This window comes from Antechinus flavipes, chromosome 4 (genome assembly GCF_016432865.1).
Source record: "Antechinus flavipes isolate AdamAnt ecotype Samford, QLD, Australia chromosome 4, AdamAnt_v2, whole genome shotgun sequence".
Taxonomy (NCBI): Eukaryota; Metazoa; Chordata; class Mammalia; order Dasyuromorphia; family Dasyuridae; genus Antechinus; species Antechinus flavipes.
The window spans coordinates 478153949-478169490 of record NC_067401.1 but is presented as its reverse complement, the minus strand read 5'-3'; the positions used below and the strand labels follow the sequence as shown (position 1 = coordinate 478169490).

Sequence of the window (15542 nt, the reverse complement as noted above, 5' to 3'; positions counted from 1 at the left end):
TCCATAATATGACTTGAATGATGAATCAGTAAAAAAGACTGAGAAAGTGCATGGTCCTAGAGATCAGAAGAAAACCAGAAGAGGGCAGTGTTATGAAAATTTAGAGAAGGAAAACCTCCAGAAGGAAAAGGTGAATAACAGTGTTAAGTGCTATAGGGAGATAAAGGAGGATCAGGATTGAGGAGAACGTTAGCAACTTTGCCAATGAAAAGGTCATTGGTCACTTTAAAGGGCAGCTGGGTGGTAAAGTAGGTAGAGCATTGGGTTCGGAATCATGATCATGATAAAATATGAAGAACAGTTGAAAGGACATTGTGTTTAACCTGAAGTTTGAATAGTTTGTGATCAGTTGGGGAATAGGTACATGATGGCTGTCCTCATGTATTAGAAGGGCTGTTATATGGAAGAAGAATAACATGTTCCTAATCAAATGCTTGGCCTGATATAGCAGAAGTAGGAAGGATAATTCTAAATGAATGAAAGCCTATATGACCACTTGCTTGGGATTTTGAAGGCAGGTGAGAACATTTCCCAGTTGTTCACCATGTGTATAAGACCTGGAAACCTCCCTGAATCTAAGACATTTCCATTAAGTGCCACCAGAAGTCTGTTCTGATTGGATGAGGAACTTGGACACATCCTCAGGGTTTTTGTAAAAACAAAAACAAAACCCAAAAGATGGAGGTGTTAGTTCAGGACCATGGAGAGAGACCTCAAGGGAAAGATATCTGAAAGGTAAAGGCTTGAACCTGAAAGAATAAGCAAAATAGCTGCATAATTGTATAGGACCATTGCAAAAGAAGAAAAATAAAGTAGAACCCCCTGTGGCAGGGGAAGGAGAGATGGAGGAGAGCCATCAGTACTACAGGAATCATGGAACAAAAAGGTTCAGGCAAAAGCCACCAAGACAAGGTCTTTTTTTCCCCCTAACTTCCCCACCCAGTGCCTGTCTATTAACAGACACATGGAAGATATATGCTGCTTCTAGTAATGAAGACAAAATGTTAGCAAGGAACAAATATGAAGGTAAATTAAGGCAGAGAGCTGCATCTTTACCCAAATATTATTTTTCCCTTATAGGAAGCACAGAATAATTCATGGTATTCTTAATTTCTCTTTAACACAAACTCCCTAAAGTAATGGAGGAGGAAACTATGTGTACCTGAAGGGTAATTATTTTGCCCTACACTTAAAATGAAAAATTACTATACTGGCATTATACTATCAGAGTATACTGTGATAATTGGTACCAAAGTGTCCTTGAGCAAGTCAATTCTACTTTTTCACCTCAGTTTATTTTTTTGTAAAATAAATGGGTTAACATAACATTTCCACTCTTTCTGTTATTGTTTGCTTGCATTTTTGTTTTTTCTTCTCAGGTTATTTTTACCTTCTTTCTAAATCCAATCTTTCTTGTGCAACAAGATAACTGTATAAATATGTATACATATATTGCATTTAACATATACTGTAACATATCTAACATGGAACTACCTGCCAGCTGGGGGAGGAGGTGGGAGGAAGGAGGGGAAAAGTTAAAACCGAAGTTTTTGCAAGGGTCAATATTGAAAAATTCCCCATGCATATGTTTTGTATATAAAAAGCTATAATAAAAATTAAAAATAAATAAAAAAGTAAAATAAGTGGGTTGAATTAGATATCTCTAAGGACCCTTCCACCTCAAAATCCTTTGAATCCTGGAAAGTTTTGTCTTATCTAAAATCTATGATTTTAATATCAATAGGCTTCTAGAGGAAAAGGAAATAAAACTTATCAAGCTCCAATTTCTTCCCTTTCCTTCCTAGGAACTGCATTGGGCAGCAGTTTGCCATGCTGGAGCTGAAGGTGGGATTGGCCCTGACTCTTCTCCGTTTCGAGCTGGTGTCAGATCCAGAGAAGCCTCCCATCCCAATGCCCCACTTAGTTCTCAGATCTAAGAATGGGATTCATTTATATCTAAAACCATTCCACTAGTTCTGCTGGTATTAAGGATGGATACCATGACCCAGTCAGAAAGCCTCTTCATTAACAACCAATGAGAAACATTACAGAGCAAATGGTTTCTTTTTTTGTTAATTTGGGATGGATTTTGTGGTGAAGGATGCTGGGACGAGACTAAAGATAAGGAAAGATTTGCCTTCCTGATTTTTTTTTTCTGGATTGAACTTCTATTAACAATGTCACAGTAAACCTGAGTCCCTTGTATGCATGTAAGGGTGGGACTGGATGTGAGGTCTCCTGCCATACTGAGAAGAAAAAAATCATTCTGATCGCAGATAATCAGCAAGTAAATAATCAAAAGTGAATTTTTTTCTTTTATTTGGATCATGAATAAAGGCAAGATGGCTTTTGGCATGGTGTCTGGGGCAGTATTAATAAAGAGCTCATTTATATAGTGCTAACACAATGCAATAAATGTGTTTTAGAAAGAACAAGGATCAGTATTACTATCATCCAGAGGAGAAAATGAAGATTTAGGGATGAAAATAACAACTAAGATCATACAATTAATACTTGGGACAACCTGAAGTCAAATGAAGCTCATCCTTTTCCCACTATACCATGCTGAGAGAGGACTACTGAGGTATATCTCAATCTTAAGTCAGAAATCTGAATCAAAGGCATAAACTCAGAATGTAAGGCTGGGGACAAGAATCCTTAAAGTCACAGAGATGAAGTCTCCATAGCCCCAGTGCTTAGCATTGTGCCTGCTACATAGTAGGTATTTAATATATTTGTTGATGAGTGGTTAGTTTCAGTAAAATACAAAAAAGAGAGAGAAAGGAGGGGAGAGAAGAAAAGAAGGAAGGGAAGAGACAGGGAAAAAGCAGGGAGAAGGAAATGGAAAGCCTGGCTTTGTCGTTAGCTTCTCTATATCCTTAGATGTCTCTGCTCATCCATATAATGGGGAGAAAAACACCTTTGAGAATTGTTGGGAGGAAAACATTTTACAAATCTTTGTAGAAATATGGGTGTTTTGTTTTTATCCTAACTGCAATGAACTTCCCAGGGAATCAAGATAGTTATGATGACCCTGACCCTGCTGCAGGGCTAGAAACAGATCTCAAAGTTAATCTCATTTTACAAGTGAAGGCGAGAAACGGGAGGTATCTGCCCTTACCCTGTTCCCAGCTCCCTTGGTACGGATTCCCAAGCCACTCACAGGTCTCCCTCTGCCCAAAGTCATCTATTCATCATTTCAAATGACTGAGCTTCATTAAATACTTGGGGATCGTTGGCCAAGATCACAGAGTCTCAGACTTAGAAGAAAACTCAGGTTGCCATCCAGGTTAGCCCTTTACCAGAACAAGAATCCCTCTACTGCATTGGAGACAAGTGGGCATAAGAACTTGCTTGAAGACTTTGAGGAGGGACTCCCTTCCTCCCAAGGCAAACCATTCTACTCTGGGACAGCACTAAATGTAAGAAAAGCCTCAGGCCCAAGTTACTGCCTCACAGTTTCTATTTCTGCTCTGTGGGACCAAAAAGAACAGGGCTGATGCTTCTTCCAGGCGATAATATGTCAGATATTTAAGGCAACTTTCATGTCTCTCCTTCAGGGTCTTCCATTTTCCCTTCTCCAGGTCATATAAACTTCAACTGATCCCTTTGGAATTCTCTCACCATGCAAGTCATGTGCTTTGAACACAGTAGGGTTTGTCACTGTCCACTCTTAGTAAGAAGATAAAAACAAAGCAGAGTACCAGATATCCTACTATTACTATGATACCCTGCTTTGTATTTACCTTTGTGTTCTCTTTTTCTTTGTATTTCTCTCTGTCTGTCTCTTTGTGTCTCTGTTTCTCTCTGTCTTTCTCTGTTTCTCTGTGTTTCTGTCTCTGTCTCTCCATCTCTATCTCTGTCTCTGTCACTCTTTGCTCTGTCTGTCTCTGTTTCTGTCTCTGTCTGTCTGTTTCTCTATCTCTGTCTCTCTGTCTCTGTCTCTGTGTCTCTGTCTCTATTTCTGTCTCTGTCTCTATGTCTCTCTGCCTCTGAGTGTGGGTGTGTGTGTCTGTCTGTCTGTCTCTCTCTTTCTCTGCCTCTCTCTGTGTTTCTCTCTCTCTGTCTCTGTCTCTCTCTCTCTGTCTCTCTCTCTCTCTGTCTCTGTCTCTCTCTCTCTCTCTCTGTCTCTCTCTCTCCCTCTCTCTCCCCCACTACCTTCTTCCCTCCCTTCCTCCCTCCCTCTCTTTTCTAGTACTCTGTCCCTTTGTCCTAATTTTGTTTTTTTTTCCTTCAGGAATTTTTTACAGATCGGAAGTTCTCAAACATGACCACAAGGTGGCAAAATAACTCACAGAATCTTAACATGAAAAATCATCAGGACTGAAAAGGATCAAACCTAGAACGTGGAATAAGAAAATTAGTAGGAATCTTAAAACAGGAAATGTTAGAGTTAGGAAGATGTTAGATCCTAGAATGAAGAATGTCAAGGTTGGCTTTGACCCTATAATGTAGAATGTCAGCACTGGAAAGGACCTTAGAACACAGAATGACAAAACCATAAGGGATCTTAGGACCTAGAACAAAGAATTCCAGAGCTGAGAAGGACCTTAGAACCTAAAACAGAAAATGTCAAAGCTGAGATTGGAGGGAGAACAAGAGGAACAAGAACTGTAGTGCCTACTATGTACCAAGCACAACTCTAAAGACTTTATATTATCTTCATTTGTTCAACCCTCTATAATCCAAACTGCCAGAGATGGGACAGATTTTAGAACAAGGAATGTCAGAGAGGTGAGGGGCTTTAGAACATGAGGAAGGGAGCATCTGGAGAATCCAGACTCTAAATACCAGGTCAGTGAACTGAAATCTGGACTCTGTTCATCTGATCTGGATAATTTAACCTAGTGATCTAGAACTATAACCCACTTTAATTCATTTGGATTCTGCTTTGAGAAATAATTTATTTGTAAGGAAACAACCCGCCCTGGGCCTCTGAAAGGACATCTTGTCAAGAGGCAACATATACCTATACAGTTGTATACAAAATAAATAAAGATTAATGGCACTACCATCCCTTAACCTGGAGGGGATGGCTAGCAAAATCAGGCATCCATCTCTCATCTGCAGGCAGAGTGAATTAGTAAGGTTCAATCCTTGACCACCATCTAGTGGCTTAATACAATATAGCAATGCATTGGGCCAACTACTTACTTGAGACATTTATTTGCTGGGTGACTCTAGGCAAGTCACTTAACCACTCTGGGCTTCCATTTCCTTATCTAGAAAATGAGAAAGTTGGATTTAATGGTCTCTGAGATGGCTTCCAGACAGCCTAGGCTTAAATTGCTCTTGCTCATAAACCCTTAATTGGACATATGTGAATGAACCCAAAAAATCGGAACAAAGATTCCTGTGGAGTTTCTGTGCTATTCCATAGGTGTTTTGGAAGACAACAGCTCCCATTTTTATGGCCCCTTGAGGTTGGCAAAGCATTACAAATCTATCATCTCAGTCTCACTACAAGAAATAGCCCCACTTTAGACAAGTAAAATAGAGAACACAAGGAGATGCGAGGATGGGAAGCGTGTGAAGGATGTCACTGGACTCCCAGGGCATCCAAGTATCTAAAATAGTAATTAAAAGTTCCAGCTCTAATGATAACATATATTCACATACACATACACCCCAGGAGAAACTGGAGCCAGCTGACACCGAGGCAAGGTTCCTGCAACTTAACAGCTCCCGAAAGGAGGAATTCTTCATTTTTATCTCCACAGCTAAGTCTAAATTGTTGCCATGAATGTGATATGTGACAGTTTATATTCTTTTTGGTCCTTTGGCTCCTGGTCACTTATTCATGTATTCATTGAATAGGGATTTTTTTTAAAGCCTAAAATGTCAACACTGTGCTAAGGATGAGAGAGAAAAACAAAAAGCCCCTGCCCTCAAGGAGCTTACATTCTAATATAAATTAAGGAACTCTGCCCCAGAAGTTGGTTCCATCCTACTTTTGGTATTGGAAGGAAGAACATGTACAAAGATAAGCACATAGAATATTAATTTTAAAAATAAAGACAAAACAAAATAAAATACATAGAGTACATGCAAAATACTTTCTGGAAAGAAGATGATAACAAATGGAGTGGGGAAGGGGAATAAGAAAATTGCCTATAGCAGCTGATTCTTCAACAAACCTTTAAAGGAAATTGTAGATACTAAGAGACTGTAAAGAGGGAGGACAATCCAGTCCTGGGGGACCTCCCAGAGATAGGAAATGGAACTTTGGATATGAGGATCCCAAGTAGGCTGGAATGATGAACATTATGTTCAAACCAAATTCACCTATTTAGTAGTTCTCCCTCCCAAATAATAATTCCAATATCTGTGTCCTTTAAGAATTTTTATTTCATTCTTTTCAATTAATAAAAATCTATTTCTTCTTTTTGCCATTTTTCCCTCCTCACACACACACAAAAAGAAAGAACAAAATCCTTATAACAAGTATACACAGTGAACCAAAACTCACAAGCCATCTTAAAATAGAAAATCTGAGCATCATTATTCTGTTTCTTCAGACAAGGAGTGCAGCCCACTATCCCCTACTTCTGTGACCTTGGAAAGGTCATCTACATTTCTGTGAGTTTTTGTTTCCTTCTTGATAAGATGAGTTATTGGGCTAAAAGGACTCTAAAGTCCCTTCCAATTCAATCAATGAGCCTATAATTTATATTATAAACATATATATTTTATTATATTATAATATATTATGTTACATATTATATTATAACATATTATTAATATTACATATTATGTAAATATAATATTAATAAAATTTTAAATTATATTATAAACATGAACATATTATAAATTATGAATATACTACAAACCATCCAAAGAGAAGAGGGGAATGAATGAAGAGTTTAAGAAATAATTCAAAAGCCTAACGTGGCAGATAGTACTGATTATTGCTCTCTATTATTGGAAATCTGCTGAAGGTTTCTCTACTAAAAGATGAAAAAAATGTTAATTCCCTTCACTTTTCTTGATCAAAAGATGAACAGAGTAAGGCAAGGAATCTAGGACCTAGACCTGATTCTGAAAGGAAACAGAATGGTCTTTGTTCTTACAAGATCCTTAGCAAATTTCTAGAACGTATTATTAGTGACTATCTTTAAAAGGAAATAATGATCAAAAAACACCAACAAAGCTTTTACCAAGCCTTTCTAATCTTGCCTGATTAGAATTTTTCTTCTTTTCTTTTTTCTTTTTTGTTCTTTCTTTTTTTATTTCTTCCTTTCCTTCCTTTCTTAGTTTCTTTTTTTTTCCTTTATCAGTTTCTAGATTGATAGATTAAGAAATGCTATATGGTTTAGCAAGGTTTGAACAAAACATTTAACAAATGTTTCATGCTATTGTTATTTAAAAAAGAAAAGATGGAAAGATAGGTGCTAAATTACTCAACTTCACATACTCAAGTTATGTGAATTTGGAACTGGTTAAATCCAAAGATTAATCACTTGCAATTCATCTGCTTGGAAGGAGATCTCTAGGGAAGTATTTCAGAGATGTGAGCTTGGCCCTGGGCTGTTTAACATTTTGATCAATGATGTGGATAAAAGCAAAAGGTGCATGCTTATCAAATTTGTAGATATAACAAAGCTGGGGGAAAAAAACTGTTATCATAAAAGAGATTTTTTTAAATGTCCTGTCTAAAATATTGGTCTGAATCTAAGAAGATAAAATTTAATAGGGATAAGCAATAAAGTCTGATATTTGCATTTAAAAAATAAAATTTGGAAGTACAAGAAGAGAAAGGTATGGTGGTTAATTGTGCCTCTGTAAAATATCTGGGGATTTTAGCAGGCTCCAAATTCATATTAACAATATGATACAGAATTTAAAAGAACCAATGAAATCTTAAAGTGCATCCAAGACTGCTATACTCTGTCCTGATCAGATAGATCGCATTGTGTCTAGTTCTTAGTGCCATATTTTAGGAGGGATATTGAAATGCTGGGAAGAATTTAATGAGCAGTTACGATAGTTAAAGCTCAAGTCCAAAAACATTGGGATTCTCCTCTTTAAGGCTTTTCAGGAAAATTCAGTTGGTGTAACATTTGGAGGCAAATACACAATGTGTTCAAATCTCCATACCCAAACATTAGTGCGAAACCGAATGTGCCCTATTTTACAGCAAACAGTGCCATGTGGAATTAGCATGCTGTTCATCAACGATGCAATATCAAAGTAACTGCATGAAATCAAATCAGGAAATAATACCAATGAGTTTAAATGCAGCAACATATAGCAAATAATTATGCATATTGCAGTCATTCAAACTTGTTTATAAATACATCACATGATATGAAATTCAGCAAAATGCAAACCACTTAATAACATTTTAACCATAATATCAAATAAGGGAAAAAGCCTACATAGCCTCTTTACATCTTTAGAAAATAAATACTTATGAAAGAAAAAGCATTGAAAATAACAGCTTCCCCAAAATGTTTCCCAGGAAACAACTCCAGAAGTCAGTCTGGCAAACTACATCTTTGACAAAAACTACCACAGTAATGAAAAAAACTGGAAAGAAAATAGAAATTCAAATGCTTTTACCCAGGAAAATAAAATCTTTAAAGTCATTTTAAAACCAGGCTGGCCTAAACACAAATAAATCTGGTCCTTTGAAATCACTCTTTTAAAAAAAATTCTTCTTGCACTCCAAAACCTGAAACAAAAACTCAAACCTGAAGCAACTATTCCAATTTAAAATGTGAATTCAGTTTAAAAAAAAAAAATTTAAAATGTGAAGCCAGAAAGTTAAAAAAAAAAAAAAAGACAACTACCAAAAATAAATGGCCCCTGAAAATTAAAAACCTATGGTTTTTTTTCAGAAAATATAGTGAGCAATGCCTGAAATAAAACACACAATAATTTTTGAACCAGGACTAAATTCCAAAGCTTAAAAAAAATCATGAAAATAAAATTATAGAAGCGATCGGGAATCATTAAGTCCCTATGGACAAGCTCCCAAACGTAGAATAGAAGTGGTTGGTTCTGTCTGGTATAATATCATCTAGTATTTATATTCTACTTTGAAGTTTGCAACGGATTGCATATGTGTTATCTCATTTGATTTTCAGAATGAGCCTATGAAATAAGTTCTATTATTATCCCCATTTTAAAGATAAGGAAATTGAGGCTCAGAAAAATTAAGTTGCTTGTCCAGGGTCACATAGATCTGATGCCTTACTTGAATTTAGGTTTTCCTTATTCTAACTATAATGCTTTTGCCCACTGAGCTTTTTAATAAAGAGCATTTCTAATATCTAACATAATTATAATAAAACAATGCGATGTGAGGTGATGCACTAAAACTGTTCATATATGAGAAGAGACAGAACGATTTCCATGTAGCTTGGATAGATATATGCTCTGGGATTTGTCCCATCCTGTCTCCTTTAAAGACAGCAATTCCCACCTTTGTGGAGTGAGAGGAGGGCAGTCAGGTGGCGCAGTGGATAGAGCAACAATCCTGGAGTCAGGAAGGCCTGAGTTCAAAGTTGACTCCAGACACATCCTAACTGTGTGACCCTGGGTAAATCATTTAACCCTGTTTGTCTCAGTTAGGTCCCCTGTAAAATGGCAAGCCGCTCAAGTATCTGCCAAGAAAATCCAAATAAGGTCATGAAAAGTCAGGTATGACTGAAAAATGACAGAACAGCAGAAAGGTTTTGCATGAGCTTCTTCTCCCATCAACATCCAAAAGGGATATTGAGTTAGTGGAACTATATGTTATAATTCAGATAGTGATAGTCTAGTATGGTACTTTGGGGCCTTTTCTCACTCCAAGGGGAGGATAATACTTAGCTCGTTAACATCAGTTTAATTCCCTCCAAATAAAAGCCTGTTACACTAATTACCATCGCGATTACCTCAAACAAAGACACTTACTGAAATTCTGTAATAAGAATAGTAGCAACAGAATGTACCATAAACTTGAACACACTCTTTCAAAAACAAAGAGAGAATCACAGAGTAATTCAAAATGGAAAAGAACACATTGTGGGAACACGCGTGTCCACGGCACTCATGATGAGGAGCAACTTGGATCAATCAATCCCTAGATCAATAAACATTTATTAAGTGCTTTCTATATGCCAGACACTGTGCTAAGGTCTAGGGATACAACAAAAAAGGCAAAGGGCAGCACTTGCCCTCAAGTAGATTAATGGGAGAGACAACATGCAAATTAATATTAAAGGGAAGAATAGGAAATAATTAATTGAGGGAAGGTATTAGAATTAAGAGTGGTGGGAAAGACTTCCAGTAAAAAGAAGGAATTTTATATTATTTTAAGGAAATTAGAGAGGTCAGTAGCCAGAGAGGATTAGGGAGAACATTCTAGTGGGGGAATGCCAGAGAAGATGCCCAGATCTGAGAGATAGAGGGTCTTTTTCATGGAGCTGCCAAAAGGCGAGGGTCACTACATCAAAGAGATCATATCTGGGAGGAAGGTACAAGAAGGCTCCAGGGCATCCTGACTGCAAGATCACCAGTGTCCTCACGCTACAACCCTAACCTTGATCTCTAATGAATGATCTCCAGATGCTCCTCTAGAGCAGGGGTTGCTTCCCTGCCTGGCTAGAATCACCCTGCCTCCACTTTGAGGTTAGCTGATATCCTGGCCGAGGGTACTTCTATGCCCTTGAAGAAAAAAAAGAACTAAAATCCTAAAAAGACCAGGAGTCTTGGCTCCAAGCACTGCCATCTCTCAAGCAGGATCCCAGCTACAGATGCCAGACTCTTGTTTCTTGTTACCAGCTCGACTGGACTCCATAGTTGGCCTCTGTTCCATTGGGCACTGCCAAGTGCTTCTCCTACAAGATGCCATTGCCAATCTTGAGCTGGAGGGAAAGAAGTGCTCCTCCATATGCTTCCTCACTTACTGCAATTTCCACAAAGCAGAAGGGGAAAAGTAAACTCTTCAAAGTATAGTTATTATACCTATAGGACTATAAAACTTCATACCCTGTGATCCAGCAGTCTCACTATTGGGCTTGTAACCCAAAAAGATAATTTAAAAAAGAGAAAAGGACCAATATGTGCAAAAATGTTTGTGGCAGCTCTTTTTGTAATAGTAAGGAACTGGAAATTGAGTGGATGTCCATCAGCTGGGGAATGGCTGAATATGTTATGGTACGTAAAGGTAATGAAATATTACTGTTCTTCAAGAAATGATGAGTGGGCTGCTTTAGAAAAGCCTGGAGAGATACACATGAACAGATGTTGAATGAAGTGAGTAGTACTAGGAAAACATGGTACCCAGTAATAAGATTTTGTGATGGTCCACTGTGATGGATTTCTATCTTCTCAACAATGCAATGATTCAAGGCAATTTCAATGGACTTGGGATGGAAAATGCTAATCATATCCAAAGAGAGAACTATGAAGACTGAATGTGGATCATTAAATAAGAGTATTTTCACTGTTTTGTTTGCTTGTTTTTCTTTCTTGTGTTTTTTTTTCCCCTTTGGTTTTGATTCTTCATGTTTTCCAAAAATGGAAATATGTTTAAAAGGATATACAAATATAATCTACATCAGATTGCTTGTTATGTGTAGTGGAAGCAGATGAGAGAAGGAAGGAAAAAAATTAGAACACAAAGTCATAAAAAGAAGGTTTATCTTTATTCCATATTTATTCCATATTTGGAATAAATCTTTGTATAAATATATAAATAAGAATCTTTATTCCATGTTTGGAATTATAAAATACTACTGGGGTGGGGGGAGTTTAGTTTTTTCTCCATAGCAGACTCCACTTTCAACGCTTTCAGAATGGGACCATATTAACTTTTTATTAAAAAATTATGCAATAATAAACTGGGAAAACATTTTTACATCCAAAAGATCTGATAAAGGCCTCATTTCTAAAATATATAGAGAATTAACTCAAATTTATAATATAGTTCAAGCCATTCTCCAATTGATAAATGGTCAAAGGATACGAACAGACAATTTTCAATTTCGTTGGACAGACAGTTTTGTTTTTTCATTTGTCACATCTTCTGGATACTTTCCAGCTTATCAATGTCCTCTGTAAATTGTGGTCCCTGACAAACTGAACACAGTCTTCTAAGTGTTGTTTGATCAGGATAGATTACAGGAAATTTTGCTTTTCTGGGTCTCTCTTAATATAGATACAACTCTGGAAGAATGAGAGTCCTTTTCCCCCCCCACTACATCACTAAGAGGCACGTATGTCATGAATCATTTTTGAATTTTCAATTTACAAAAAAAGAGAAGTAAAGATCAGTCTGTGGAGTGCAAATCTAGTGCCCTTTTCGCTGCACATCAAGACTTTCGGTTCATGGGTTTCTCCATTGGATAAATATAACTTGGAGAAGTAGAAGCAAAGAGGGAAGGAAGGTTGGACCCCTTGAGTTCTTTTTTGTGTGTAGGGGGTTACCTAAGAAATATGTGAAGATCAATATATGGGAGAGATGAGTCAGAACAATTATAAGAAACCCTTCCACTATTGAACCAAAATAAAACTCAAAGGCAAAATCAAAGAACAAAGTGCCAAGGCCGGGAGAGATCTTGGAACATAGAGCCTGAAATGTCAGGGAGAGGGACTCTATAATATAGAACATAGAATATGTAAGAGCTGAAAAGGACTTTAGAATATAAAATATAAGATGCAAAAATTGGGAGGGAGCTTCAAACATGGGAAACAGAAAATGTCAAGGCTGGTTTCTTATTGATTCTAGAATCAAATATACCCCTCAATTTACCTTCCAAAGCCCTGTACAAACCAGCTCCTACATGGAGGCCTCGTTGGACATTAATCTCCTCTCTGATTTCTGCAATTCGGTCACACTGGCTTTCTCTCAGTTCTGCTCTTCTAGGTTCTTCTTTTCTGTCCTCTCAAACCCTTTCTCCATGCCTTTGATGGGCTATCTCTTTTTAAAAACTTTTTATTTTCAAAACATATATATATCAATAGTTTTCAACATTCACCCCTGCAAAGCCTTATGTTCCAAATTTTGTTCTCCTTCCCTTCCCCACACTCCCTCCCCTAGACGGCAAGTATTCCAATACATGTTAAACACATACAATTCTTCTATAAGTATTTCCACAACTGTCTTGCTGCACAAGAAAAATCAGATCAAAAAAGAAAGAAAAAACATGAGAAAGAAAACAAAATGCAAGCAAACAACAAAAAGAGTGAGACTGCTATGTTGTGGGCCACCCTCAGCTCCTACAAGCCTCTCTCTGGGTGGAGATGGCTCTCTCCATCATAAGACCATTGGAACTGGCCTGAATCACTGCATTGTTGAAAAGTCATGTGATGGGTTATCACTTGTGCCCAGAGTGCACCTCTTCCTTACCTCTTCATTAAGCCCTTTTTCTTTTAATTCACAACTCAGACACTATCTTCTGCCCAAAGACTTTCTGGTCCTCCCAATTCCTCCCAAACTCCTTTTATTTATTTAACTGCTTTGTATATATCTCTATTCACCAAATATTTAGCTATCTAGATGTTTATATATACATATATATATCTATTTCTTGCTAAATATGTCTATATACTTATTGTCTCCTCCATTCTAATGGAAAGTCCTTGCAAATAGAGATTGTTTCGTTCTTTGGCCATGTATCTCCAAGACTAGTGTTATGTCTGGTACTTAATAAATACTTGATGGTTAATCTAGTGCCTAGTTGACAATGGAATGTCAAATACAAAATGGCAGAATGGGAGACACACTGGAACACAGAATGTGGAATGTCAGGCCTGGGGGGGGTGGGTCTCAGAACATAGAACACAATGTCTCTGAGCTGGAACGGACTCAGAATGCAGAATGCAGATGTACTAGAAAGCCTTGGATCCAGTTTATGCTCCAATGACTATCGGCTGGGTAGCAAAGAGCAGCTCACTTAAATTTTCTTGAATCTTTGTTTCTTCATCTACCCAATGAAGATAATAGTTGCCCCTTTTTCATAATCCTCATTGCTGTTGCTGTTGTTTGTTCTTCCTTCTTAGAGAGGACCATGACATCGGCAAGGTGTCCTCTTGCAAGTGAACTTAATTTAAGTGATGGGGGGCTGTGCAAGGTCAGCTGCCTCCTTTTCCCCTCCACAACCTTCTGGGTCCGGTGGCAAGATAAAATAGATCAAGACGACTGGAGATGGTCCTGGATACAATGGGAAACATTGGCCTTTTTAATGTGAGTTCTTGAATGCCTTCAAAGATCACTCCAACGCCTTTATTTTATGGATGGAGAAACCAGAGTCTGAGTAACATGAGTAACTTGTGCAGTCATGAAGTGAATTGATTGAAGAGCTAGGGCCAAAACACAAGTCAACTGCTTGCTAATCCAGTACATTTTCCTTTTGCTGCCTCCATTTATATAAGAAGGCAGAGTTGAATCCTGTCCAGCTGGACCTGAAAGGAGGGCTTCTTTGCCATGACTGCACCTTGCTTCCCTACAATGGTCCCAGTAAGTGGCTCAGGCCTAAGGCTTCCATTAATAAACAAAAAGTCAGTGCTTCCATCAGGCTCCCTGCTCCCTTTAAACTCACCTTGGGGTTTTTTTTACAGCCTTCTAAAACCACTGACCTTCAAAGTAAAGGTGGCTGTGATTGCCCATCCTAGCTCCAACCTTCAGAAGCAGCTCCCCCAAATCTATTAGAAGCAGAAAAAGAAAACCTTCTGGGGGAAGAGGAACCAGGAAGGCCTTCCTGTTTTGTACCCTTATCTCTCCTTTTAATGAAAAAAAGAAAAGATCAGAGCCATCCAAAAAGGAATGAATCGAGCTAGATCAGAAGTAGTGAGAATCCTGTCACTTGGAGGTAATTTAGTAAGAAGCTGGATAAACTTGTCATCAGTGTTGGAGAGAAAACTCCTGAACCAGGAGAGAGGCTGGAATGTTATATTTCAATACCCTTCTCATCTCTAAGATTCCATTTTTTATGATTCCAAGAGCCCAGAATTCTCTGGTACCGAAATCCTGATATCTTGCGATTCTAAGATCTATGGTTCTTAGGACTGTCAGAGTTAAAGATTTCATGGGCTCATGAGCTTGATCTTCTACCGCCCATCAAGGAATTGCATGATTTTGCTAATACCTCACCCCAACTTCAGGGGTTGCAATGAGCAATTCACTTAAATTTTTGGAACCTTTGTTTCTTCGCCCTTTACGAGGTTTCCCGGTGAATTTTCCCTATTTTAAAAACAGGCCCAGAGAGATTACAAGCGCTCAGAAATCACACAGCAACTTTGTATCAGGATCTGGACTCGATTTCCCGTCTCCACTCCTGACATTTCCCTCCCCCAAAAAATAATGAGGCACAGTGAGAAGAGGAACCTAAACTGGAGGGATTAAAAGGAAGGGAGAGAAGTAGAGGAGAGAGGAGATCGATGTAAAAAGAGAACGATTAAAGCAGGAGAGAGACAGGCCCTGACGGGAGAAAGACAGATAGCTGGGGCGAAAGACTGCTCGTAGTCACCTGGGACAGAAAGTAGCGTCCCTGACTTCTCCCCGCGTTAACGGTGGAGGAAGAACAAGGCAGTTCTCCGAGTCCGGGAGGAAC

At 38.0% G+C, this 15542-nt stretch overlaps 1 protein-coding gene across 2 annotated transcripts in view; it reads left to right on the top strand.

Moving 5' to 3' along the window:
• Positions 1-2353, top strand: part of LOC127563364 (cytochrome P450 4A4-like) — a 38383-nt gene extending 36030 nt beyond the window's left edge. For both annotated transcript variants that reach the window (XM_051999775.1, XM_051999776.1), the window contains one exon: positions 1806-2353. In XM_051999775.1, coding sequence (XP_051855735.1) covers positions 1806-1974 — 169 coding nt within the window. In that variant the 3' untranslated portion in view covers positions 1975-2353. The remainder of the gene's footprint in view (positions 1-1805) is intronic.
• The last annotated feature ends 13189 nt before the right edge of the window (positions 2354-15542 follow it).